The sequence below is a fragment of the Salmo trutta genome, chromosome 16 (assembly GCF_901001165.1).
Source record: "Salmo trutta chromosome 16, fSalTru1.1, whole genome shotgun sequence".
NCBI classification, from domain to species: domain Eukaryota; kingdom Metazoa; phylum Chordata; class Actinopteri; order Salmoniformes; family Salmonidae; genus Salmo; species Salmo trutta.
The window spans coordinates 57,984,318-58,010,150 of NC_042972.1; the positions used below are offsets into that span (position 1 = coordinate 57,984,318).

Genomic DNA, 25,833 nt, shown 5'->3' on the forward strand with positions numbered 1-25,833 from the left:
GTCCGGTGGCGATCTGCTTGTCGCCGATACCTGGATGTGGTCTTCAAAAGTGAGGCCCGGGCTCTCTTCCAGGTACAGTGACAGCGGCGGATGAACATTTGGGCAGAGGGTATGCTGACTTCTTCTTCTTGCTAGGGGAAGAGCGGGGGCTGATATCCCAAGGAACACTCGAGAGACCAGTGGCCGAGCAGGGAAGGGTGTTGTGGGCATATTCCACCCATATGAGTTGCTGGCTCCAGGTGGTGGGGTTGGCGGAGACTAGGCAACGAAGGGCTGTCTCCAGGTCCTGATTGGCTCGCTCCAACTGGCCGTTAGCTTGGGGGTGGAAACCAGAGAACAGGCTGGCCGACAACCCAATGAGGGTGCAGAACACCTTCCAGAACTGGGACAAGAACTGGGGACCCCGATCGGAGACCATGTCGACCGGAAGTCCATGGATCCGGAAGACGTGCTGCACCATGAGCTGAACCGTCTCCTTGGCTGAGGGTAACTTGGGAAGGGGAACAAAATGGCCGGCTTTAGAAAACCTATCCACCACCGTCAGGATAGTAGTGTTGCCGTCTGACAGGGGAAGCCCAGTAACAAAGTCCAGGGATATATGGGACCAGGGGCAGTGAGGAATAGGGAATGGATGGAGAAGGCCAGTCGGAGCTTGCTACAGAGTCTTATTTTGTGCACATACCGTGCAGGCAGTGACGAATGCGCAAACATCCGGCACCATGGAAGTCCGACAGGAGAATGGATGAGAGGTCAGTCTGGAGGAATGTGTGTCCAGGACCGGGGAATGAACAGTCTGGGAAAAACATCCGGTTTCTGGCTGGGAACACTGCTCCTTACGGACCAGGCTCTCTATACCCCAGACGACTGCAGCCGCTAGACAGGAGGTAGGGAGGATGGTCTCGGGGTCAGACAGAGTAGCAGCGGGTCAATACAACCATGAGAGTGCGTCCGGCTTCACGTTCTTGGACCCTGGACGGTAGGAGATAGTGAAATTGAACCGGGTGAATAACAGGGCAAAACGAGCCTGCCTAGAGTTAAGGCACTTGGCAGTGCGGAGATATTCCAGGTTCTTATGGTCAGTCCACACTAAGAATGGGTGTTCTGCCTCTTCCAACCAGTGCCTCCACTCCTCCAACGCCATCTTGACGATGAGGAGTTCTCAATCTCCCACATCATAGTTCCTCTCAACAGGGATAAGACGATGGAAGAAGAAAGCGCAGGGGTGCAGCTTTTGGTCCTGGGCAGAATGCTGGGACAGGACGGCCCCCACTCCGACATCCGAGGCGTCGACCTCCACCCCAAACTGACGGGACGGGTCTGGATGGACCAAGATGGGGGCTGAAGTGAATCGACGTTTGAGGTCTGAGAATGCCTGGTCAGCTGCTGTTGACCATGTGAAGGGAACCTTGGGGGTCGTGAGTGCTGAGAGGGGGGAAGCCAGGATGCTGTAACCCCAGATGAAGCGGCGGTAGAAGTTAGCAAACCCCAGGAAATGTTGCAGCAGCACTCTAGATGTGGGTTGAGGTCAATCCACCACCGCTCTCACCTTGTTTTGATCCATCTGAATATGTCCATGCAGTGACAACGTATCCAAGTAAGGAGATAGTGGAGCGATAGAACTCACACTTTTCCGCTTTAACGAAAAGCTTGTTCTCCAGGAGACGATGAAGGACTTGTTGGAAGTGTTCTTGAGCTTACCGGGAAATGAGCAGGATGTTGTCGAGGTACACAAACGCGAACCAGTTCAGTATGTCCCGGAGCACATCGTTGACCAGGGCCTGGAACACAGCGGGAGTGTTGGTCAGCCCGAATGGCATAACTCAGTACTCATAGTGCCCGCTAGCCATGTTAAAGGCAGTCTTCCACTCATCTCCTTCCCGTATCCGAACCAGATGGTAGGCGTTCCGAAGGTTCCACTTGGAGAAGATGGTCGCTCCCTGAAGTGGTTTGAAAGCCGAGGAGATGATGGGTAGAGGGTAATGTTTTTTTACCTTTATGTCATTAAGGCCCTCGTAGTCGATACACGGGCACAGGGTTTGGTCCTTCTTCTCCACAAAGAAAAACCCTGCGCCGACAGGGGAGGCCAATCGGCGAATCCTCCCTGCAACAAGTGAGTTCTCAATGTAGTCCCCCATAGCCTTGGTCTCCGGCCCCGGCAGGGAGTAAAGCCGCCCCTGAGGGGTGTAATGCCCAGGAGAAGGTCAATGGTGCAGTCGTAGGGTCGATGCAGAGGGAGAGAAGTAGTACGGGCCTTGAAGACCTCCCAGAGGTCCAGATATTCCACGGGAATGGTGGAGAGGTCCGAGGCTTCTCTCAAGCCTGCAGGGAGACGTCCTGGAGCAGGCTGGGCCAACTTGAGACAATGAGCATTGCAGAACAGGCTCCAACCCACGATAACACCAGTAGCCCAGTCGATCAGGGGATTGCGTTTCTGGAGCCATGAATATCCGAAAACCATGGGTACATGGGGCGATTAGATGAGCAGGAACTGCATACACTCACTGTGATTCCTTGATACTTGTAGGTCGATAGGAATAGTATTGCTGGTGACTCGGCCAATAGAGCGCCCATCCAGCACTCTGACATTCATGGGAATGGAGAGGGGCTTAGTGGTGATACCAAGCTCCGACACCCAGGTAGCATCGATAAAGCTTTCATCGGCCCCAGAGTCAATGAACACCTGAACAGTTGAAACTAGATTTTAAAGAGTTGATTGACTCTCTGCTAAACACTAACAAAAGACCCATCATATCTGGCCCTCTGCCGTCTCTGAATCGCAGCATTGAACGCTTTAGCAGGATTCTTTCTCTTCACAAGTGGCTATGTGATTATCAATGGGTGTAACTTTTGTTGACAATTTCGATACCTTGGAAACAAAACACATTTAATAAGGAGGATGGGATCCACCCAAATCATTTGGGATCCTGGATCCTTTCACAGCACAATAAGGCTGCGTTGAGACAATGACTTATCAATGACTCAAGCCCAGCTCAGCTTATCCCTACCATTGTGACACAGAGTTGCCATAATGCTTCAGCAATTGTACATTATACCAGGGGTGTCAGTTGATACAATATAAGTAACCTAATTTATGTCCCTATTAACTGCCCTATTAACGCCTCTACTGATCCTACAGCTATTGTATGCAGTAATCATGTGCCTATGAACCAGATTTATACTGCTAGCACTAAGCCGGTGTGCCCTAGGAGGAAGTCCACTGTGAGTAGCTCACTCTCCACCAACATAAAGAACATGAGCACATCCACTGCTGCTAAGCTTCCCAGTAAAAGCAATGAAAGCAAGTAAGCATCCCAAAAGAAAAGTGCTCAAAATAGCCCATGTTAATATATTTAGCTTAAGAAACAAGGTTCATGAAATCAATAATTTGCTAGTAACAGATGACATTCATATTCTGACTATCTCTGAAAGTCACTTAGATAATACCTTTGACGATACAGTGGTGTCAATACAAGGTTATAACATTTATAGAAAAGATAGAAATGCCAATGGTGGAGGTGTTTCTGTTTATATTCAGAACCACATTCCTGTAAAGATTAGAGAGGATCATGTTAAATACTGTTGAAGTAATATGTCTCCAGGTCCATCTGCATCACTAAAGCCCATTCTGGTGGGAAGCTGCTATAGACCACCAAGTGCTAACAGTCAGTATCTGGATAACATGTGTGAAATGCTTGATAATGTATGTGATATCAACAGAGAAGTATATTTTCTGGGTGATTTAAATACTGACTGGCTATCATCAAGCTGCCTACTCAAGAAAAAGCTTCAAACTGTAACCAGTGCCTGCAACCTGGTTCAGGTTATCAGTCAACCTACCAGGGTAGTTACAAACTGCACAGGAATGAACTCATTAACATTTATTGATCACATCTTTACTTATGCTGCAGAAATTTGCTAGAAAACAGTATCCACATTCGTCGGATGTAGTGATCACAATATAGTAGCCATATCTAGGAAAACCAAAGATCCAAAGGCTGGGCCTAATATAGTGTATAAGAGGTCATACAATAAGTTTTGTAGTGATTCATATGTTGATGATGCAAAGAATATTTGTCGGTCCGTGGTGTGTAATTTTTTATAAATGTTTTATTTTACCTTTATTTAACTAGGCAAGTCAGTTAAGAACAAATTCTTATTTTCAATGACGGCCTAGGAACAGTGGGTTAACTGCCTGTTCAGGTGCAGAACGACAGATTTGTACCTTGTCAGCTCGGGGATTTGAGGAGCAAACAGGTAATGCACTTGACACATTTATGAAATTGCTTATTCCAGTGGCTAATAAGCATGCACCCATTAAGATAATGACTGTAAAAACTGTTAAATCCTTGTGGATTGATGACTGCAACACCCAACAAAGAGCTGCAGTTAGTTTCAGAGTGGGTGGCAAGGAATAAGTTAGCCCTCAATATTTCTAAAACTAAAAGCATTGTATTTGGAACAAATCATTCACTAAACCCTAAACCTCAACTATATCTTGTAATAAATAATGTGAAAATTGAGCAAGTTGAGGTGACTAAACTGCTTGGAGTTATCCCTGGATTGTAAAATGTCACGGTCAAACACATATTGATACAACAGTAGCTAAGATGGGGAGAAGTATGTCTATGATAAGGCTCTACTCTACCTTCGTGATAGCACTGTCAACAAGGCAGGTCTTACAGGCCCTAGTTTTGTCACACCTGGACTACTGTTCAGTCGTGTGGTCAGGTGCCACAAAAAAGGACTTAGGAAAATTGCATTTAGCTCAGAACAGGGCAGCACGACTGGCCCTTGGATATACACAGAGAGGTAATATTAATAATATGCATGTCAATCTCTCCTGGCTCAAAGTTGAGGAGAGATTGACTTCGTCACTGCTTGTATTTATGAGAGGTATTGACATGTTGAAAGCACCGAGCTGTCTGTTTGAACTACTGGTGGACACATGCATACCCCACAAGACATGCCACAAGAGGTCTCTTCACAGTCCCCAAGTCCAGAACAGACTATGGAAGGCGCACAGTACTAAACAGAGCCATGACCACATCAAGTAACTCATGCAAGCAGTAAAATTAGATAATAAAAAAAACACCTTATGGAAAAGCGGGGACCGTGAAGCAATACAAACATTGACGCATTCACACACACAATACACGTACACATGGATTTTGTACTGTATATATGCCTTGGCAGCAGCTAATGGGGATCCATAATAAATACATATACATCTGGAGTGATTTGGTCTGATCACCCCATAACAGGGTGTTTTGGAGAGCGGTGCGAGTAACGGGAGATTGGAAAATCCCTGTACGGCTCACCAGAGTACTCATTCCTACTGATGAGCCTGGTCTTTTCAATGGACACATGGAATATAACGTCCTGTTGTTCCACAATACAGACACCTCCTGGTGTTCAGTCTGCGTAAACGTTCACCCAGAGACAATCGAGCCGTTCCCAGTAGCTTGATTCCCGTGAGCACTCGGGTGACGTCGGAATCTCTCGGAAATGCCTTCGGGGGTTTTTGTGATTCCTCGGAGTCGAGGTGGGAATCGAGGGCGAGCGAAGGTGACAGGGGACAGATTCCCTCTCCCTCCTACGTTCTCGTAGCCGCCCATCGGTCCAGATGGTCAAGGCTATGAGGGAGTCGAGGTCCATGGGCAACTCCCAGGCTGTGAGCTCATCTTTGATCACCTTTGATCTGTGAAGGAACATGTCGAACAATTTGTCCGGGTTCCAGGCACTCTCAGCCCCCATCGTGCAAAAATCCACCGTGTAGTCTGCCACACTACGGGCATCTTGATGAAGCTGGAGCAATTTATGAGCAGCCTCTCTTCTGGACAATGGAGACTCCGCCACAAACTCCTCCAGACTGACGCAGATGGTGGATTGTTGCTCCCACACCGCCGTAACCCAGGCGAGTGCCCTCCCAGACATCAGCATTGTGATGTACGCTATCCTTGAGCTGTCCAAGGGGAACAAAGAAGGCTGCAGCTCAAAGACAATGGAGCACTGGCAGAGAAAGGCCCGGCAGGTTCCAGAATCTGCAGCGTAATGCTCAGGAGGAGGTAAGCGGGGTTCTCAGGACACTGATGTAGGCTGGGAAGAAGCGCCTCTGGTGGCGGGGTTGCTGAGGAATTACTGGTGTGGCTTGCTGCCTTGTAGGGAATCTGCGGAATTGCTCCAGCAATGTATTGAACGCCTGGTCATGGTGTTCCACAAGGGTATGGAGTCCCTCCATAAGGCATTGCAGTAACTCCTCGTGTCTTCCAATGGTGGCTCCTTGCTGGGAGACAGCATTGTGGAGCTGGTCTGAGTCTGCTGGGTCAGTCATGGCCAGTTCGTACTATTAGAACTCAGGATAAGACCCAGATGCAGACAGCTAGAATCACAGATGTTTATTTACCCAAACAGGTGGCAGGCAAAAGACAGGTCAAGGGCAGGCAGAGGTCCGGAATCCAGGGCAGAGTCAATAAGGTACAGAACAGCAGGTAGGCTCTGGGTCAGGGCAGGCAGAGGTTTGTAATTGGGTCAGAGTCAGGCAAGTACAGAACGGCAGGCAGACTCGGGGTCAAGGCAGGCAGAATGGTCAGAACTGGGGTGTATAGTTGTTAAAAGAATTGTATCTTAATGATAATAATCAACAATCAATAAGCCTTGACAAATTCCCAAGGTTTGTAAGACAATGGGTTAAATAATTAGGCAAGGACTCAGCTTTCTGCAAAAGTTTCATTCGGCTTTATTCGTGGTAGCAGCTATATGCTTTTCACTGTAAGTTTGCAGTATTAAAATAAACCAAATGTTTTATTTTTAAATGACCCTAAGATCGGTCAATGTCTATGTAAATATGATAAAGCCTTTAAATCTGTGCTTCATTACAACGGTATAGGCTAATCGTGGTTGACTCAAAGTCCATTCCAATTGCCCATTGTATCACAATGTATAGTAGGATACTAACCCACTACAAGGGTCTTTAAATTGCATTGTAAGAAATCCCTCCCAGAATGGGGAAGACGTGATATACTTTGTTGTGTAACCTACCTACCACGAAAAGAGTATATACAAATTACAATGTATCAACGTTGAGTTGCACGTAGCCTACTTGATACAGAAGATGCTGTTACTGCTGAGGAGGGAGTTTTTGCATTCCACAACACGAAGCATCACAATAGCTACAGATCAATGGACTGCACGTCTGCCTTGTTAAAAAAGGCTTTCCCTGATTCCGAGACTGCGCTAAAAGTTTCAAGCGCTCGTACTAAGACCGAAGCAATTGTTAACGCTGTGATAGCACCACATTCTGTCGACATAGCTCAGAAAGCACTAGAAGACATACCTTACTGTGGTGTTTCTACTGATGGGAGCAATCACAGTGCTGTGAAAATATTCCCTCTGCTTATTCAGTATTTTGATTGGAAGAATGGTGGCGTGCAAAGTAAATTAGTCGAAGTTAAAAACACTCTAAATGAGACAGCTGATACGATCGCGCAATACATCAAAGAAACACTGGAAAATAATGGGATTTTTTCCAAATGTATTGCATTTACAGTAGGGTGACCATACGTCCTCTTTTTCCTGGACATGTCCTCTTTTTTGAAAACTAAAATATGGTCACCCTAGTTTTACCTGCTCTCACAAAATAGTCAGTTAATTTACGTGACGAACTCTCTCCTTAAGCTGCAATTTTGTGTTTTGCGGAGCTTATGTGGGCTTCTAGGTCGCTAGCACCTTTATTTGACACTGACACGTACGTGCCAGCTTCGCAGGTAATGCATCCTGCTTCACACGGATCCCGACCAAGACGAAAACACGGGAATTTTCTCAGCAAATCTTCTGTGAATTTACATTTGCGTTTGGGCATTTTTACGCTGTTCTGGAGCCATGTGCCACTGTTGACAAGCAAGCTGCTGCTTGGTCTCTTGGCTATTGCCATGGTGAGGGTAATGATTGAGATGCAGTTTGACCAATGTTTGCGTAGGCCTACATGACCCACCAATGGTGGCGTGTGAGAAGGCGGGACCTAAAAAGAAAGGTCAAAGCAATGCAAATCCCCAAAAACGCACACAATAAATGGCGACTGTAGAAAGCAAAAGCCGAATCCCGGACATTTTGGGCGATTTAGAAATCTTGGCCGCATTTTTTTAGGTCCAAAAAGAGGACATGTCCAGGAAAAAGAGGACGTATGGTCACCCTACGTAACACGAAACAAAGACATGAGGGAGAACAGAGGAATAAATACATGTTGTGTGACTGGGGAATGAAAACCAGGTGTGCAGGGAACAAGACAAAACGAATGGATAAATGAAAAATGGAGCGACGATGGCTAGAAAGCCGGTGACGTCGACCGCCGAACGCCGCCCGAAAACAAGGAGAGGAGCCGACTTCGGCAGAAGTCGTGACAGCACAACAGTTTTCAGCTGTGCTAACATAATTGCAAAAGGGTTTTCTAATGATCAATTAGTCTTTTAAAATTATAAACTTGGATTAGCACAATGTGCCATTGGAATACAGGAGTGATGGTTGCTGATAATGGGCCTCTGTACGCCTATGTAGATATTCCATTTGAAATCTACCGTTTCCTGCTACAATAGTCATTTACAACATTAACAATGTCTACACTGTATTTCTGATGAATTTGATGTTATTTTAATGGACAAAAAATGTGCTTTTCTTTCAAAAACATGGAAATAAGTGACCCAAAACTGTTGAACGGTAGTGTATGAAATGAGTAAAGCAGTATGCACACATTATTCAAGTGACTGGTGTTCCATTATTAAAGTGACCAGTGATTCCATACCTATGTACTGTACATAGGGCAGCAGCCTCTAAGGTGCAGGGATGCGTTAACCGGGTGGTAGCCGGCTAGTGATGGCTATTTAACAGTCTAATTTAACAGTCTAATGGCCTTGAGATAGAATAGTAGTACAGTGTAGTACAGTGCCTTCAGAAAGTGACTTTCTACACATTTTCTTGTGTTACAGACTGAATTTAAAATGGATTACATTTTGATTTTTGGTCACCTTTTTATTTTTTCAACCCCTTTGTTATAGCAAGCCTAAATAAATGTAGGAGTAAAAATGTGCTTAACAAGTCACATAATAAGTTGCATGTGTTTAACATAATTTTTTCATGACTGACTCATCTCTGTACCCCACAAATACAATTATCTGTAAGGTCCCTCAGTCGAGTAGTGAATTTCAAACACACATTCAACCACAAAGACCAGAGAGGTTTTCCAATGCTTCGCAAAGAAGGGCACCTATTGCTAGATGGGGGAAAAAAAGCAGACATTGAATATCCCTTTGAGCATGGTGAAGTTGTCACACCCTGATCTGTTTTACCTGTCCTTGTGCTTGTCTCCACCCCCCCCCCCCCAGGTGTCGCCCATCTTCCCCACTTATCCCCTTAAATACCTGTGTTTTTTGTCTCCCTGTGCCAGTTCTTCTTGTTTGCCGTTTTTCTCTCAGCTCCTGTTTTTCCCAATCTCTCTTCTTCGCATCCTCCTGGTTTTGACCCTTGCCTGTCCTGACTCTGAGCCCGCCTGCCTGACCACTCTGCCTGTCCCTGACCTTGAGCCTGCCTGCCGCCCTGTACCGTTTTGGACTCTGCTCTGGCTATGAACTCTTGCCTGTCCCTGACCTGGCTTTTGTCTATCCCTTGGATTATAATAAATACCAAAGCTCAAACCATCTGCCTCCTGTGTCTGCATATGGGTCTCGCCTTGTGTCGTGATAGAAGTTATCAATTGCACTTTGGATGGTGTAACAATAGATCCAGTCACTACAAAGACACAGGCATCCCTTCTAAATCCCTTCTAAGAAATTAAACCGCTCAGGGATTTCACCATAAGGCTAATGGTGACTTTAAAACAGTTAAAGATTGTAATGGCCGTGATAGGAGAAAGCTAAGGATGGATCAACAATATTGTAGTTACTCCACAATACTAACCTAAATGACAGAGTGAAAAGAAGGAAGCCTGTACAGAATACAAATATCCCCAAACATGCATCCTGTTTGCAACAAGGCACTAAAGTAAAACTGCAAATAAAATGGCAAAGAATTAACTTTTTGTCCTGAATTCAAAATGTTATGTTTGGGGCAAATCCAATACAACACATTATTGTGTACCACTCTCCATATTTTCAGCATAGTGGTGGCTGCATCATGTTATGAGTATGCTTGTAATCGTTAAGGATTGGGGAGTTTTTCTGAATAAAAAAGACACGGAATGGAGCTAAGCAAAGGGAAAGTCCTAGAGGAAAACTTGGTTCAGTCTGCTTTCCACCAGACACTGGGAGATTAAATCCCCTTTCAGGAGGACAATAACCTAAAACACAAGGCCAACTCTACACTGGAGTTGCTCACCAAGAAGACGGTGAACATTCCGAGTTATAGTTATGACTTACAGTGCTGTGAAAAAGTATTTGCTCCCTTTCTGATTTTCTCTTTTTTCATATTTTTGATACTGATCTTCAACCAAAACCTATTAGATAAAGGGAAACTGAGTAAAAAAATAAAAAATAAATATTTTTATATTATTTAATTACGCAATACCAAAATTCCCCTGTTTAAAAAAGTAATTAACATAATGGGAAAAACCTTATATCCACGCTCAAACATGGAGGTGGTAGTGTGAGGGTTTGGGGATGCTTTGGTACCTCAGGACCTGGACAACTTGCCTTGAGGCCTCTTAAAACTTATCCGGGATCGGTGTCCCTTCCATGGGACGGTTGAGCTAACGTAGGCTAATACGATTAGCATGAGGTTGTATGTAACAAGAAAATATCCCAGGATATAAACATATCTGATATTGGCAGAGCGCATCAATTCTTGTTAATCTAACGGCACTGTCCAATATACAAATAAAATCAAAGTTTATTTGTCATGTTATTTGTCATTTGCGCTGAATACAAAAGTGAAATGCTTACTTACAGGCTCGAACCAATAGTGTAAAAAAGGTATTAGGTGAACAAAAGGTAAGAAAATAAATAAAAACCACAGTAAAAAGATCAAAAATAACAGTAGCGAGGCTATAAAAGTAGCGAGGCTACATACAGACACTGGTTAGTCAGGCTAATTGAGGTAGTATGTACATAAATGTATAGTTACAGTGACTATGCATATATGATAAACAGAAAGTAGCAGCAGCGTAAAAGAAGGGTTGGCGGGGCACACAATGCAAATAGTCCGGGTAGCCATTTGATTACCTCTTCAGGAGTCTTATGGCTTGGGGGTAAAAACTGTTAAGAAGCCTTTTTGTCCTAGACTTGGCACTCCGGTAGTGATTGCCATCCGGTACTAGAGAGAACAGTCTATGACTGGGGTGGCTGGGGTATTTGACAATTTTTAGGGCCTTCCTCTGACACCACCTGGTGTAGAGGTCCTGGATGACAGGCAGCTTAGCCCTAGTAATGTACTGGTCCATACACACTACCCTCTGTAGTGCGTTTGGGTGGGGGGCCAAGCAATTGCCATACTAGGCAGTGATGTAACCAGTCAGGATGCTCTCGATGTTGCATCTGTAGAACCTTTTGAGGATCTCAGGACCCATGCCAAATCTTTTTTGTTTCCTGAGGGGGAACAGGCTTTGTCGTGCCCTCTTCACGACCGTCTTGGTGTGTTTGGACCATTCTACTTTGTTGGTGATGTGGACACAAAGGAACCTGAAGCTCTCAACCTGCTCCACTACAGCCCCGTCGATGAGAATGGGGGCGTGCTCATCCTCCTTTTCCTGTAGTCCACAATCACTTCCTTAGTCTTGATTACGTTGAGGGATAGGTTGTTATTCTGGTACCACCCGGCCAGCTCTCTGACCTCGTCCCTATAGGCTGTCTCACCGTTGTCGGTGATCAGGCCTACCACTGTTGTGTCGTCTGCAAACTTAATGATGATGTTGGAGTCGTGCCGGGCCATGCTGTCGTGGGTGAATAGGGAGTACAGGAGGGGACTGAGCACGCACCCCTGGGGGACTCCAGTGTTGAGGATTAGCGCGGCAGATGTGTTGCTACCTACCCTCACCACCTGGGGGCGGACCGTCAGGAAGTCCAGGATCCAGTTGCAGAGGGAAGTGTTTAGTCCCTGGATCCTTAGCTTAGTGATGAGCTTTGAGGGTGCTATGGTGTTGAACGCCGAGCTGTAGTCAATGAATAGCATTCTCGCATAGGTGTTCCTTTTGTCCAGGTGGGAAAGGGCAGTGTGGAGTGCAATAGAGTTTGCATTATCTGTGGATCTGTTTGGGTGGTATGCAAATTGGAGTGGGTCTAGGGTTTCTGGGATAATGGTGTTGATGGGAGCCATTACCAGCCTTTCAAAGCACTTCATGGCTACGGATGTGAGTGCTATGGGTCTGTAGTCCTTTAGGCAGGTTGCCGTCTTGTTCTTGGGCACAGGGACTATGGTGGTCTGCTTGAAACATGTTGGTATTACAGACTCAATCAGGGACATGTTGAAAATGTTAGTGAAGACACCTGCCAGTTGGTCAGCACATGCCCGGAGCACACGTCCTGGTAATCCGTCAGGCCCCGCAGCCTTGTGTATGTTGAACTGTTTAAAGGTCTTACTCACGTCGGCTACGGAGAGCGTGATCACACAGTCGTCCGGAACAGCTGATGCTCTCATGCATACCTCAGCGTTGCTTGCCTCGAAGCGAGTATAGAAGGGATTTAGCTCGTCTGGTTGGCTTGTGTCACTGGGCAGCTCATGGCTGTGCTTCCCTTTGTAGTCTGTAATAGTTTACAAGCCCTGCCACATAAGACGAGCATCGGAGCCAGTGTTGTATGATTCAATCTCAGCCCTGTGTTGACGCTTTGCCTGTTTGATGGTTTGTCGCAGGGCATAGAGGATTTCTTGTAAGCTTCCGGGTTAGAGTCCCGCAACTTGAAAGCAGCAGCTCTACCCTTTAGCTCAGTGCGAATGTTGCCTGTAATCCATCGCTTCTGGTTGGGGTATGTACGTACAGTCACTGTGGGGACGACATCCTCGATGCACTTATTGATAAAGCCAGTGACTGATGTGGTGTACTCCTCAATGCCATTGGAAGAACCCCGGAACATGTTCCAGTCTGTGATAGCAGAACAGTCCTGTTGTTTAGCATCTGCTTCATCTGAACACTTATTTATAGACCGAGTCGCTGGTGCTTCCTGCTTTAATTTTTGCTTGTAAGCAGGAATCAGAAGGATAGAGTTTTGGTCGGATTTACCAAATGGAGGGCGAGGGAGAGCTTTGTACACGTCTCTGTGTGTGGATTACAAGTTAGAGTTTTTTTTCCCTCTGCTTGCACATTTAACCTGTTGATAGAAATTTGGTAGAACTGATTTAAGTTTCCCTGCATTAAAGTCTCCGGCCACTAGGAGCGCCACCTCTGGGTGAGTGGTTTTTTGTTTGCTTATTTCCTTATACAGCTGACTGAGTGCGGTCTTAGTGCCAGCATCTGTCTGTGGTGGTAAATAAACAGCCACGAAAAGTATAGCTGAAAACTCTCTAGACAAGTAGTGTGGCCTGTAATTTATCACAATATACTCTTCTTCAGGTGAGCAAAATCTAGAGACTTCCTTAGATTTAGTGCACCAGCTGTTGTTTACAAATATGCACAGACCGCCCCCCCTCGTCTTACCGGAGTGTGCTGTTCTATGTTGCCGGTGCAGCGTATATGCCGCAAGCTGAATATCCATGTCGTCATTCAGCCATGATTCCGTGAAACAGGATATTACAGTTTTGATGTCCCGTTGGTAGGATATTTGTGATCGTACGTTGTCTAATTTATTGTCCAATGATTGCACATTGCCGAGTAATTTTGACGGTAATAGATTTCCCACTCGCCTCCTGCGGGTCCTCACGTGGCATCCCGCTCTGTGTCCTCTATTCCTGCGTCTCCTCCTCTTGCAAATAACGGGGATGTTGGCCCTGTCCGGTGTTTGGAGAATGTCCTGTGCTTCCTGCTTGTTGAAGAAAGAATCTTTGTCTAATCCGAGGTGAGTGATTGCTGTCCTGATATCCAGAAGCTCTTTTTTGCTGTAAGATACGGTTGCAGAAACATTATGTACAAAATAAGTTACAAATAACGCGAAAAAAACACATAATAGCACAATTGGTTGGGCGCCAGTAAAACTGCTGCCATTTCTTCCAGCGCCATTTTAAGTAGCTATTACAGTGAAAGTATACCATGCTATTGTTTGAGGAGAGTGCACTTTGAACATGAAGTTATTAGTAAACAAATTATGCACATTTGGGCAGTCTTGAACAGAAATACAATGGTTCATTTGATCAGTCTAAAACTTTGCACATACACTGACGCCATCTAGTGGCCAAAATCTAAATTGCACCTGGGCTGCAATAATACATTATGGCCTTTCTCTTGCATTTCAAAGATGGTACAAAAAAATACAAAAACAAACGGTTGTTTTTTTCTTTGTATTATCTTTTACCAGATCTAATGTGTTATATTCTATTACATTCCTTTCACATTACCATAAACTTCAAAGTGTTTCCTTTCAAATGGTACCAAGAATATGCATATCCTTGCTTCAGGGCCTGAGCTACAGGCAGTTAGATTTGGGTATGTCATTTTAGGCAAAAATGTAAAAAAAGGGGCTAATCCTTAATAGAAGTAACCATGAATTCTGATCTGTATCGGAGAATTCTACAGGAGAATGTCAGGCCATCCATCTGTGAGCTGAAGCTGAAGCACAGATGGGTAATGCAGCAAGACAATGATTCAAAACACATAATCAAGTCTACATGAAAATGGTTAAAAAGCAACACATTTTAAGTTTTGGAATGACCTAGTCAAAGTCCAGACCTAATCCCACTTGAGATGTTGTATTTTTGTATTTATTATGGATCCCCATGGCAGCAGCTATTCTTCCTGCGGTCTGGCAGAATTAAGGCAGTTAATTCCATTACAATACATTCATTACAGAATTTACAACACACTAAGTGTGTGCCCGCAGGCCCATACTCCACTACCACATATCTACAATACAAAATCCATGTGTACTTGTGTGTATAGTGCACATGTTATCATGTGTGTGTATACATGTGTCTATGTTTGTGTTACTTCACAGTCCCCGCTGTTCCATAAGGTATATTTTTACCTGCTTTTTAAATCTGATTCTACTGCTTGCATCAGTTACCTAATGTGGAATAGAGTTCCATGTAGTCATGGCAAGGGGCCTAAACAGCTACCCTGGGGAATTCCTGCTTCTACCTGGATTATGTTTGAGAGGCTTCCATTAAAGAACACCCTCTGTGTTCTGTTAGACATATAACTCTTTAACCACATTATAGCAGGCGGTGTAAAGCCATAACACATCAGTTATTCCAGCAGCAGACTATGATCGATAATGTCAAAAGCTGCGTTTAAGTATGACAAGCCCCCACAATCATTTTATCATACATTTCTCTCAGCCAATCATCAGTCATTTGTGTAAGTGCTGTGCTTGTTGAGTGTCCTTTTCTATATGCGTGCTGAAAGTCTGTTGTCAATTTGTTTACTGTGAAATAGCATTGTATCTTGTCAAACACAATTTTTTCCAGAAGTTTGCTAAGGGTTGGTAACAGGCTGATTGGTCAGCTATTTAAGCAAGTAATGGGGGCTTTACTATTTTTGGGTAGGAGAATGACTTTAGCTTATATATATATAAATATAGGACAAAACACACATCACAGCAAGAGAGACAACACTACATAAAGAGAGACCTAAGACAACAACATAGCAAGGCAGCAACACATGACAACACAGCATGGTAGCAACACAACATAACAACAACATAGTAGCAACACAACATGGTAGCAGCACAAAAGATGGTACAAACATTATTGGGCACAGACAACAGCACAAAGGGCAAGAAGGTAGAGACAACAATACATCACACAAAGCAGCCACAACTGTCAGGAAGAGTGTCCATGATTGAGTCTTTGAATGAAGAGATTGAGATAAAACTGTGCAGTTTGAGTGTTTGTTGCAGCTCGTTTCAGTTGCTAGCTGAAGCAAACTGAAAAGAGGAGTGACCCAGGGATGTGGAAGCATTTGGTTGCAGTCATTGCAGCTAAAGGTGAGACAACCACTTATTACGTGTAAGGGGGCAATTACTTTTTCACACAAGGGAATTGAGTGTTGCATAAGTTTGTTAATTAAATAAATAAAACAATTATATATATGTTTTGTTATTTGTTAACTCAGGTTCCCTATATCTAATATTAGGTTTTGGTTGAAGATTTGATAACATTCAGTATAAAAAATATGCCCAAAAATAGGTACAATCAGGAAGGGGGCAAATACTTTTCCACAGCACTTTAAATCTACTTTAAAATCTATGGCATGACCTGAAAATGAGCTTTAAGAATTTTGCAAAGACCAATGGGCTAATGTTGTGCACAGTCCAGGAGTGGAAAGCTCTTACAGACTTACCAAGAAAGACTCAATGCTGTAATCACTGCCAAAAGTGCTTCTACAAAGTATTGACCCATTATATGGGGTATTTATTGTGTGTAGAAAAATGAAACAATTTTGAATTCAGGCTGTAACACAACAAAGTGTGGAATAAGTCACAGGTTATGAATACTTTCTGAAGGCACTGTAGCTACTCCTTTTAAGCATATGTGTATATGCCTTGGCACATACAAAGCAGACTCTGCTGTGATGCCCTGTGTGTATCCCTATGTGGGTGTTCTCTCTCTTGCCCTGCCGTTGTAATTCAGGATTCCCTGGCTTCATTTGATTGAATAATGAATGTGAAGTGTCTGGGCCTTGGCCTGTCAGTTGGGCCTGGGTTTTTTGTTGCGTTGTTCTGAGGATAAGATGCAGGGATGTTTGTTCTGTACCAGGACCAGAGAGGCAGACAGACAAGCAGGCAGGGATACACCGATATGATCTCATCTCATCTAACAGAACTCTTCCACTGCATCAGCTGACGATCAGCTGATCCCTGGGAATTCTCCCTCCAACCCCTCTTCTCTCGGATCCTTTAACCACTGTGGCTTTAGCTTGGCAGCCAGGTGGGGAGTCTCTGTTGCTACTATCCAGAGGCAGCAGGATCCCAGTGAGGGACGTTAGCAGGCTGGCTTATTCAATGCAAGTGATTTCAATGCAAGTGATTCTGCATCCCTGGTGTCACTGAGTCTGGCCCAAAGGGGAGGGGGGGTATTGGATGGTATGTTTGACATCCCTCAATTTGAAAGCCTCGCTCAATGGTCTCTCGACACAGGTGATGTGTGTCTATCTGTGTTTCCCAACAGCTGTAGCTACAGTTTATGCAGGCACTGTATCTATGGGAGATGCATTAATGCAGAGCCAGCGTGTGACTTTATTTATAAACTTGTGTGTTGCAGAGTGGACGCTCAGGCTCAGTTGTGTGCCTCTGCGAGAGGCAACAGTTGTTTTGGCTTTCCACTTTCCACTCCTTCGATGGTAGTGTTGTGCTCTGAGAACTCAATGTGAAGAAAAAGTCTGCACGTTAACAGTTCTGCTGGATTTCCTCTTTCTGTGCACAGGAAGAGGGGTGCTAACAACAGAAGGTTCACAGCCAATAGGGTGACTCTGTTACATTTGTGCAAGCTTTGTTATTGATCGTGCTGATAAGAAGTGGAGTTAGTACCGAGCGCATATATTCAGTGCAAATACTGGAAATACCAGATGGCCATCCACACAGTATCATTTTGATGGATGTTTTCAAGATACGGTATGTATTTAGCCCTACATTGATGGGCAGTTTATCAAAAGCTGCCATTGACTGTTCAGTATGTGGCTCTTGGAGTATTGATTTCTCTCCCCATCTCCTGTTTGTTACGTAAGCAGCTTGGTTGATGTTGATTTTGTTTTCTGAATCGTTGTATGATGCTGATATCTCTGTGTGTTTGTGTCTTCTAGCAGCGCATTCAGACTGGAGCTCTGGAGAGAAACATGGAGGTTTTACCAACGCGAGGCCTTCTTTAGGCTTGGGCAGGGAATTTGGAAACCGAAAGCTATATGTTTTCCTTCCTCTTCTACATTTCCTCACCGATTGCCTTGAGCAGAGCAAGGCAGTCTCCCTCGTAAGCGGCAGACAACATTTTTGGGTCGAATTGTTTCATGGGACTTATTCTCCTCGATCAAATAGGACACATCAGGCCAGGGTCACAATCCAGCTAACACCCTCTCCTTTATAAACTCCGGTATCAACCAATTCTTCTGCATGTTTGTGTTACCTGTGATTTTAAGAAGTGTGCCATCTCTCTGGCTGGAACAGCAGGGAGATAGAACATCAGAAAGTAGTTGCTGAATGTTTCTGGTTCTTACCTTTGAATCCAGAATCACTAAGGATATAAGCCAAGACAATAACACTGGACTGCCTAAGTTGGGTTCCACCACTTAAACTCCTGGTGCCGACGCCTATCACTGGACTGCCTTTTCCCCAGGGCACTGACTGTACACCATTCTACCTACCTCATAACGTCCAGTCATGCTCTTCAAGAGGAAGTTGTGCTTGTTTTCTCTGTTTGGTGGGATTCTCTTCGTCATGATCACCATTCAGAAGAACAACATCCTGTCTATGACTTTGATGGAGACCCATGACACCTCCAGGACTGTGCCAGGGCCCGCTGTTAACCGAATATGGGCAACACCCAGTGCCACGGTGCCCAGTCCAGACAGGATATGTGAGTGCCCGTCCTGCATAGCGGACATGAAGGTTTCTGCGTGGTTCGCTCAGCACTATGACCCCCAGCAGCAGCCCTTCCTCACAGACAGAGACAACAACATGGACCCCCTGGCCCTGAAGTGGTGGCTGGTAAGATCATTACTATTGATGACAGGGGCCAAAGACTGTGACCATGTATGTGGCCAAATACTGTCAGCTTATTGTTAAACATGGTCCTACAGGTATAGGACCATGTTTAAAGGTATAGGACCAAATAGCAAAAATTCTGTATATTGTAACAAAAATTACAGAAAGAAATTTCCCAAATATTATGTCTGTACATTATTAGAAGTACATCAATACAATGTAATACATTTCTACTTAGTAATAATAGTAATAATGTAGTATTACATTGTATAACTATATATCCTGTTCACTATCGTTCAATAATAAGTCATTTGAAAAGAAATCAAGGTACAGTGCCTAGTGAAAGTCTACAAACCCCTTGCACAGTCGACATTTCGTTGCCTTAAAATGTTATCAAAGGGAAAACATGTTTTTAGAACTTTTAGCAATGATGTAATTTACATAAATATTCACACCCTTGAGTCAATACATGTTAGAATCACCTTTGGCTGTGATTACAGCTGTGAGTCTAAGTCTAAGAGCTTTGCATACCAAGATTGTACAATATTTGCACATTATTCATGAAGTTGGTTGGTCGCTAAACAGCCATTTTCAAGCCTTTCCATAGATTTTCAAGCTGACTTATGTCAAAACTGTAGCTATGCCACTCAGGAACATTCAATGTCATCTTGGTATTTTTATTTATTTATTTAACTAGGCAAGTCAGTTAAGAACAAATTCTTATTTTCAATGACGGCCTAGGAACAACGGGTTAACTGCCTTGTTCAGGGGCAGAACGACAGATTTGCACCTTGTCAGCTCGGGGATTTGATCGTGCAACCTTTCGGTTACTAGTCCAACACTCTAACCGCTAAGCAACTCCAGTGTATAATTGACCTTGTGTTTTGGGTTATTGTCCTGCCGAAATGTGAATGTGTCTCCCAGTGTCTGTTGGAAAGCAAGCTGAACCAGGTTTCTTCTAGGATTTTGCCTGTGCTTAGCTCTATTCTGTTTCTTTTTATCCTAAAAAAACTCCCTATTCCTTGCCGATAACAAGCATACCCATAACATTATGTAGCCACCACCATGTTTGAAAATATGAAGAGTGGTACTCAGTAATGTCTTGTGTTGGACTTGCCCCAACATAATGCTTTGTATTCACAATATAAAGTTAGTTTCTTTGCCACATTTTTTGCAGTTTTACTTTAGTGCCTTATTGCAAACAGGACACGTTTTGGAATATTTCTATTCCATACAGGCGTCATTCTTTTCACTGTCATTTAGGTTAGTGTTGTGGTGTAACAATGTTATTGATCTATCCTCAGTTTTCTCCTATCACAACCATTAAACTCTGTAACAGTTTTAATGTCACCATTGGCCTCATGGTGAAACCCCTGAGCAGTTACCTTCCTCTTGCTACTGAGTTAGATGCCTGTGTCTTTGTAGTGACTGCGTGTATTGATACACCATCCAAAGTGTAATTAATAACTTCACCATGCTCAAAGGGATAACCAATGTCTGCTTTTTAAATTATTTTTACCCATCCACCAATAGGTGCCCTTCTTTGCGAAGCATTGGAAAACCTCCCTGGTCTTTGTGTTTGAAATTCACTGCTCGATTGTGGGGTACAGATATGAGGTAGTCAATCAAAAATCATGTTAAACACTATTAATGCACACAGAGTGAGTCCATGTGACTTAGTCTGTGACTTGTTAAGCTAATGTTTACTCCTGAACTTATTTAGGCTTGCCATAAGAAAGGGGTTGAATATGTATTGGTTCAAGACATTTTAGCTTTTAATTTGTATTATTCATTTGTGAAGATGTCTAAAACATAATTACACTTTGACATTATGGGGTATTGTCTGTAAGCCAGTGACACAAAATCTCAATTTAATCCATTCAGGCTGTAACACAACAAAATGTGGAAAAAGTATATACTCTCTGCTCTAAGAGTTGTGCAAAGTTGGTTGGATATTATTTCAAATTATTCACAGCAGTAATAGCTGAAAATAGTGCTTCCACCAAGTATTTGAAAATGTGGAGTAGGTTGTGTAGATCTATAGGAAAAAATATCAAATGTAATCCCTTTTTAGATGTAGTTTTAAGGTAGCAAAATATAAAGACCATGCAAGGGGTGTGTAGACTTTCACTAGGCACTGTATATGGATCTGTAATGTGTGTATTCACAGATATACTCGGCAATTATCATTTTATTCATGAGGAATTTAGGGCTCTATTTAATCTTTATCGCTGAAGCGTTAGTAATTCAATGGCAACTTCCAATCGAGTCGACATATGCATCGTTTACCGTGAATGCAGTCTCCGCTAATGCTGAATTTTAAATTTCAATCACACTGTAATGCTGAACTTCCGTGATTTGGATTGAATGGAGCCCTAAGTGGTCCTACTCTCGTCTCTAAAGCACGCTGCAAAAATCATAAAAGTTTGAAGTCAAATGTCATTTAAACCTACCGCGGTGTATTCCTTGCACTGTAATCGTCAGGGTGATTACTTTCCAAAAGAAGTTCCCTGAAGGACAATTCGGCCTCAGTTAGCCTTTCTCCAGTCTGAGCATGTGTATCAAAACATTTTAATTTATCGTAATTAAAGGCTTTTGAGGTTCCGAAAGCAACACTGTAAGTGGGCTAAGATAAGCTTGCCAGCGTGGTACTGAAATGCAGTTGTCAGGACACACACACACACACACACACACACACACACACACACACACACACACACACAAACACACACACACACACACACACACACACACACAGTGTTGCCATAGTTGGTCTGCTAAGAATGCCAAAATTGTTAATAAAATTGCCACAAAAAGGCTGGCTGGTTATGAAGGGGCACATTTAACACAAGGCCTCCCTCTGGAGCTGCCAAAATTAGAATCTATTTAGGCTGGTGATTTCCTGAGTACTGAATGTTAAAAGGACCCTTGTATATTGCCCTGTTTTTGTTTGTTGGTAACCAAAGGTGAGCACAGGCATTATTCCTGTGAGATATTGTTGTTCCACATCTAAAGTGAGTTTTGAACATTCCCGTCAGGCTTTGCAGCGGTCCACCGATGAGCGTACGATATACGAGGTGATCCAGAAGATGTTCCAGGTCATCGCTCCCCCCGCCAGGGATGTCCAACCCAAACAAGCTCAATGCAGGAAGTGTGCAGTGGTGGGGAACTCAGGAAACCTGCTGGGCTCTCAATATGGCTCCTTGATAGACTCCCATAACAGTGTCATAAGGTATGGCCCAGAGAAAACATGACCCAACGCAGACAACACAAACAATCAAACATTCAAAACAACCATTAACAGACATAACAACCACAATAGAAAATCCAAAGAATCATGCTTATCACACACAACACCAACATAGTCTAAAAAGCGAGAGCAGGCATTACACAACCCCATCACTGCCATGATCCAAACAACCCACCTCTATTCACACTGGCAGGATTAGGCAATAGTGAGCCTGATGAACCGCAGTGACCAGGCTTCAGTTCCAGACACGCAACAAACCACCTGACCCAATTACCTCATCTCCTGAAACCAGAGGCATACCACATGAGCTCAATCAACACCATAATTAGTTAACTATTGGTTAAGTCAGGTGGTTGACTGACTGTCTGGAAGGAATGAATACAGTACACTACAGCACAGTAGCTGCAAGGTTACCATTGGTTACCATGTTAAATCTAATACAGTGTCTGATTGTTATCTCGCACGCCATACATGACATGCCTGTGAACTGAAGCAATGTTCTCACTTTGCTGTCAAGAATGAATAAAGCCACCACATTAGGGTTCGAGGCGGACGTGGGCAACAGAACGACACACCACTTCATGTACCCTGAGAGTGCAGTGGACATCGGCCCTGGGGTCCACCTCGTCCTGCTGCCCTTTAAACTCCGCGATCTACAGTGGGTAGCCAGCGCCCTGTCGACGGGAGAAATCAAAACGTAGGTCCACTCTATGCCAATTACAAGCTTTTTATTGTCACTCCCCAACATGCAGTAGCGGTATTTGTGCACTCAACTGACTACTGCATGGTATGCGTCTGACTGACTAAAACAGATGACATAGTTAACTGTTGACATTGTTGACCTTGATCTTGTCCTAGGGCTCTATTCAATCAGACCCGCTTAAGCCGACACCCACATAGCGGTGTCTGAACTGTCATATCCACAAAGCTGACATTGCCTTTGCCGGCACTGAGTCACATTAAGAAAAATCACATGCAGTCTTGTTGACAAGTTCGATCACTGGAATGTGAGATGTAATCTACACCTCGACTAGGCTGATATAAATCTTCATTATTTACTTGAATGATTTTCTTTTTGAGTGCCATTATTTCTAAATAGACTACACTTTCTCGTTCTGAACTTCTAACGTGAGTGGGATGGATGTGGCTTCGTGACAATGATCAAGACCAGCTGCTCACCGATTTGACAGCTCCAACGTAGTCACACCTCTGCTGCAGTATGTAGGTGAAGGCTATCGCCGGTTAACACTTGATCTGACTGAATCTAGGCCCGAGTCTGTTTTTTAGTTTTTTAATTTTATTTCACCTTTATTTAACCAGGTAGGCTAGTTGAGAACAAGTTCTCATTTGCCACTGCGACCTGGCCAAGATAAAGCAAAGCAGTTCGACACATACAACAACACAGAGTTACACATGGAATAAAAAAAAACATAGTCAATAATACAGTAGAAAAAGTCTATATACAGTATGTGCAAATGAGGTATGAAACAGTTGTCTTTGATGTGTTCATTTTTACTGTTCCGTTTTATTGTGACACATGTTTGTCATTGTAAATGAGAACTGGTTCTCAACTGACCCACCTGGTTAAATAAAGGTAAAATAAAATAAAACAAAACTATCTTATTGTTGTTTTTCTTTCATGTTTCTTCAGGACATACATGAGGGTGAAAGATCGAGTACAGGCTGACAAGGATAAGGTAAGCCTTGTCATTTGCTTGACAAAATGTTGACTGCGGCGCCATACAGGTTGCAAAATATTTGGAAAGAGTTTGTGATGTGCCAATTCCATGGCACATGGTTTATGAACTGATACGCAAAACAACACTTGATTCAAAACTTTGCGTTATTCAATTTCAATTATACAAAATTCTGAAAAGACGATTTATAATGTAACATTACTATCTATCTACAGAAATGTTATGTATATCAAAATATCAAATAACTTGATTTTTGCAATGCAATTACTGTGAAAAATTAAATAAAAATGCAATTTATGTAAAATGTGTGTAGAATGTACATGTAACAGCAGAAAAAGCTGAAAAAAACAAGTTTATTTTAAATGTTTACATTTTTTATTGTCATGTTGGATGAAAACATTTAATTATTAATGCTTTTTGTGTGTTGCATTACAGCTAATCACCCTCTCGTTTGCAGGTAATGGTGATGAATCCAGCATTCTTTAAGTACACCCACGACCGGTGGACAGAGCGCCATGGCAGATACCCATCCACGGGCATGCTGGCCATAATATTTGCCCTGCACATCTGCGATGAGGTGAGTATCCTTTGACATCAAGAGCCTTATCTTTAGAATGAGAAGCCTGGTTGAAAGTAAACAGAATGCTAATAACACTAGTAATGCTAACGCTAAACATTTCTGTCCTTCTACAGGTGTCGGTATTTGGCTATGGAGCCGATCAACATGGGAACTGGCACCACTACTGGGAGGAAAACAAGTATGGCGGCGCATTTAGGAAAACCGGAGTCCACCATGCTGATTTTGAGACGGAGGTTATCCAAAAGCTTGACACAGAGGGCAAAATTAAGCTGCACAGGAGATGAGAATGAGCAGGAGTGGTGTGTACAGGATGAAGCCATTAGACTGTAGTGGTCTGGTGGTCAGAGACAGTCAAATATGTACCCTGCTCTCTGCAACTAGTGCCTATGAGCAACACAAACAACCAAAACCACAAACGGGAGTCCTCAAACCACAACAAAAACTTGAATCATGTACATTGCCTTCAGAAAGTATTCATACCCCTTGACTTATTACACATTTTGTTGTGTTACAGCCTCAGAGATCTACAGACAGTTGTGGGGTCTTAAATAGACAGATGTGTTTCTTTCTAAATCCTGAACTGGCCACAGGTTGACTTCAATCAAGTTGTACTGACATCTCAAGGATGATCAAAAGAAATTGGATGCAACTGAGCTCAATTTGGTGTGAATACTTACAGTGCCTTCGGAAAGTATTCAGACCCCTTGACTTTTCCCACATTTTGTTACCGCCTTATTCAAAAATGTATAACAAAAAAAAATCCTCATCAATCTACACACAATACCCCATCATGACAAAGCAAAAACAGGTTTAGACATTTCTGCAAATTTATAAAAAAATTCAAACTGACATTTTACATTTACATAAGTATTCAGACCCTTTACTCAGTATTTTGTTGAAGCACCTTTGGCAGCGATTACAGCATTGATTATTCTTGGGTATGACGCTACAAACTTGGCACACCTATATTTGCGGAGTTTCTCCCATTCTTCTCTGCAGATCCTCTCAAGCTCTGTCAGGTTGAATGGGGAGCGTTGCTGCACAGCTATTTTATGGTCTATCTAGAGATGTTCGATCGGGATCAAGTCCGGCCTCTGGCTGGACCACTTAAGGACATTTAGAGACTTGTCCTGAAGCCACTCCTGCATCTTCTTGGCTGTGTGCTTAGGGTCGTTTTCACCCCAGTCTGAGGTCCTGAGTGCTCTGGAGCATGTTTTCATCAAGGATCTCTCTGAACTTTGCTCCGTTCATCTTTACCTTGATCCTGACTACTCTCCCAGTCCCTGCCACTAAAAAACATCCCCACAGCATGCTTCCCCGTAGGAATGGTGCCAAGTTTCCTCCAGATGTGACGCTTGGCATTCAGGCCAAAGAGCTCAATCTTGGTTTCATCATACCAGAGAATCTTGTTTCTCATGGTCTGGGAGTCACTAGGTGCCTTTTGACAAATTCCAAGTGGGCTGTCATATGTCTTTTACTGAGGAGCAAGTCCAGGCTCTGGCGGGGCCACTCAAGGACATTCAGAGACTTGTCTCAAAGCCACTCTTG

The 25,833-nt window shown here is 43.6% G+C and overlaps 1 protein-coding gene across 4 annotated transcripts in view; it reads left to right on the plus strand.

The window, feature by feature from the left end:
• LOC115151103 (CMP-N-acetylneuraminate-beta-galactosamide-alpha-2,3-sialyltransferase 2) overlaps positions 1-24,911 on the plus strand; it is a 35,627-nt gene extending 10,716 nt beyond the window's left edge. Inside the window, exons 1-7 of one of the 4 annotated variants that reach the window (XM_029695088.1) lie at positions 17,502-17,675; positions 17,864-18,761; positions 21,797-21,990; positions 22,526-22,705; positions 23,660-23,705; positions 24,163-24,282; positions 24,399-24,911. In XM_029695088.1, coding sequence (XP_029550948.1) covers positions 18,435-18,761; positions 21,797-21,990; positions 22,526-22,705; positions 23,660-23,705; positions 24,163-24,282; positions 24,399-24,569 — 1,038 coding nt within the window. In that variant the 5' untranslated portion in view covers positions 17,502-17,675; positions 17,864-18,434 and the 3' untranslated portion in view covers positions 24,570-24,911. Of the gene's footprint in view, positions 1-17,501; positions 17,676-17,863; positions 18,762-21,796; positions 21,991-22,525; positions 22,706-23,659; positions 23,706-24,162; positions 24,283-24,398 lie in introns of those variants that run through there. The other 3 variants (XM_029695090.1, XM_029695089.1, XM_029695091.1) reach the window with 3 other exon arrangements.
• The last annotated feature ends 922 nt before the right edge of the window (positions 24,912-25,833 follow it).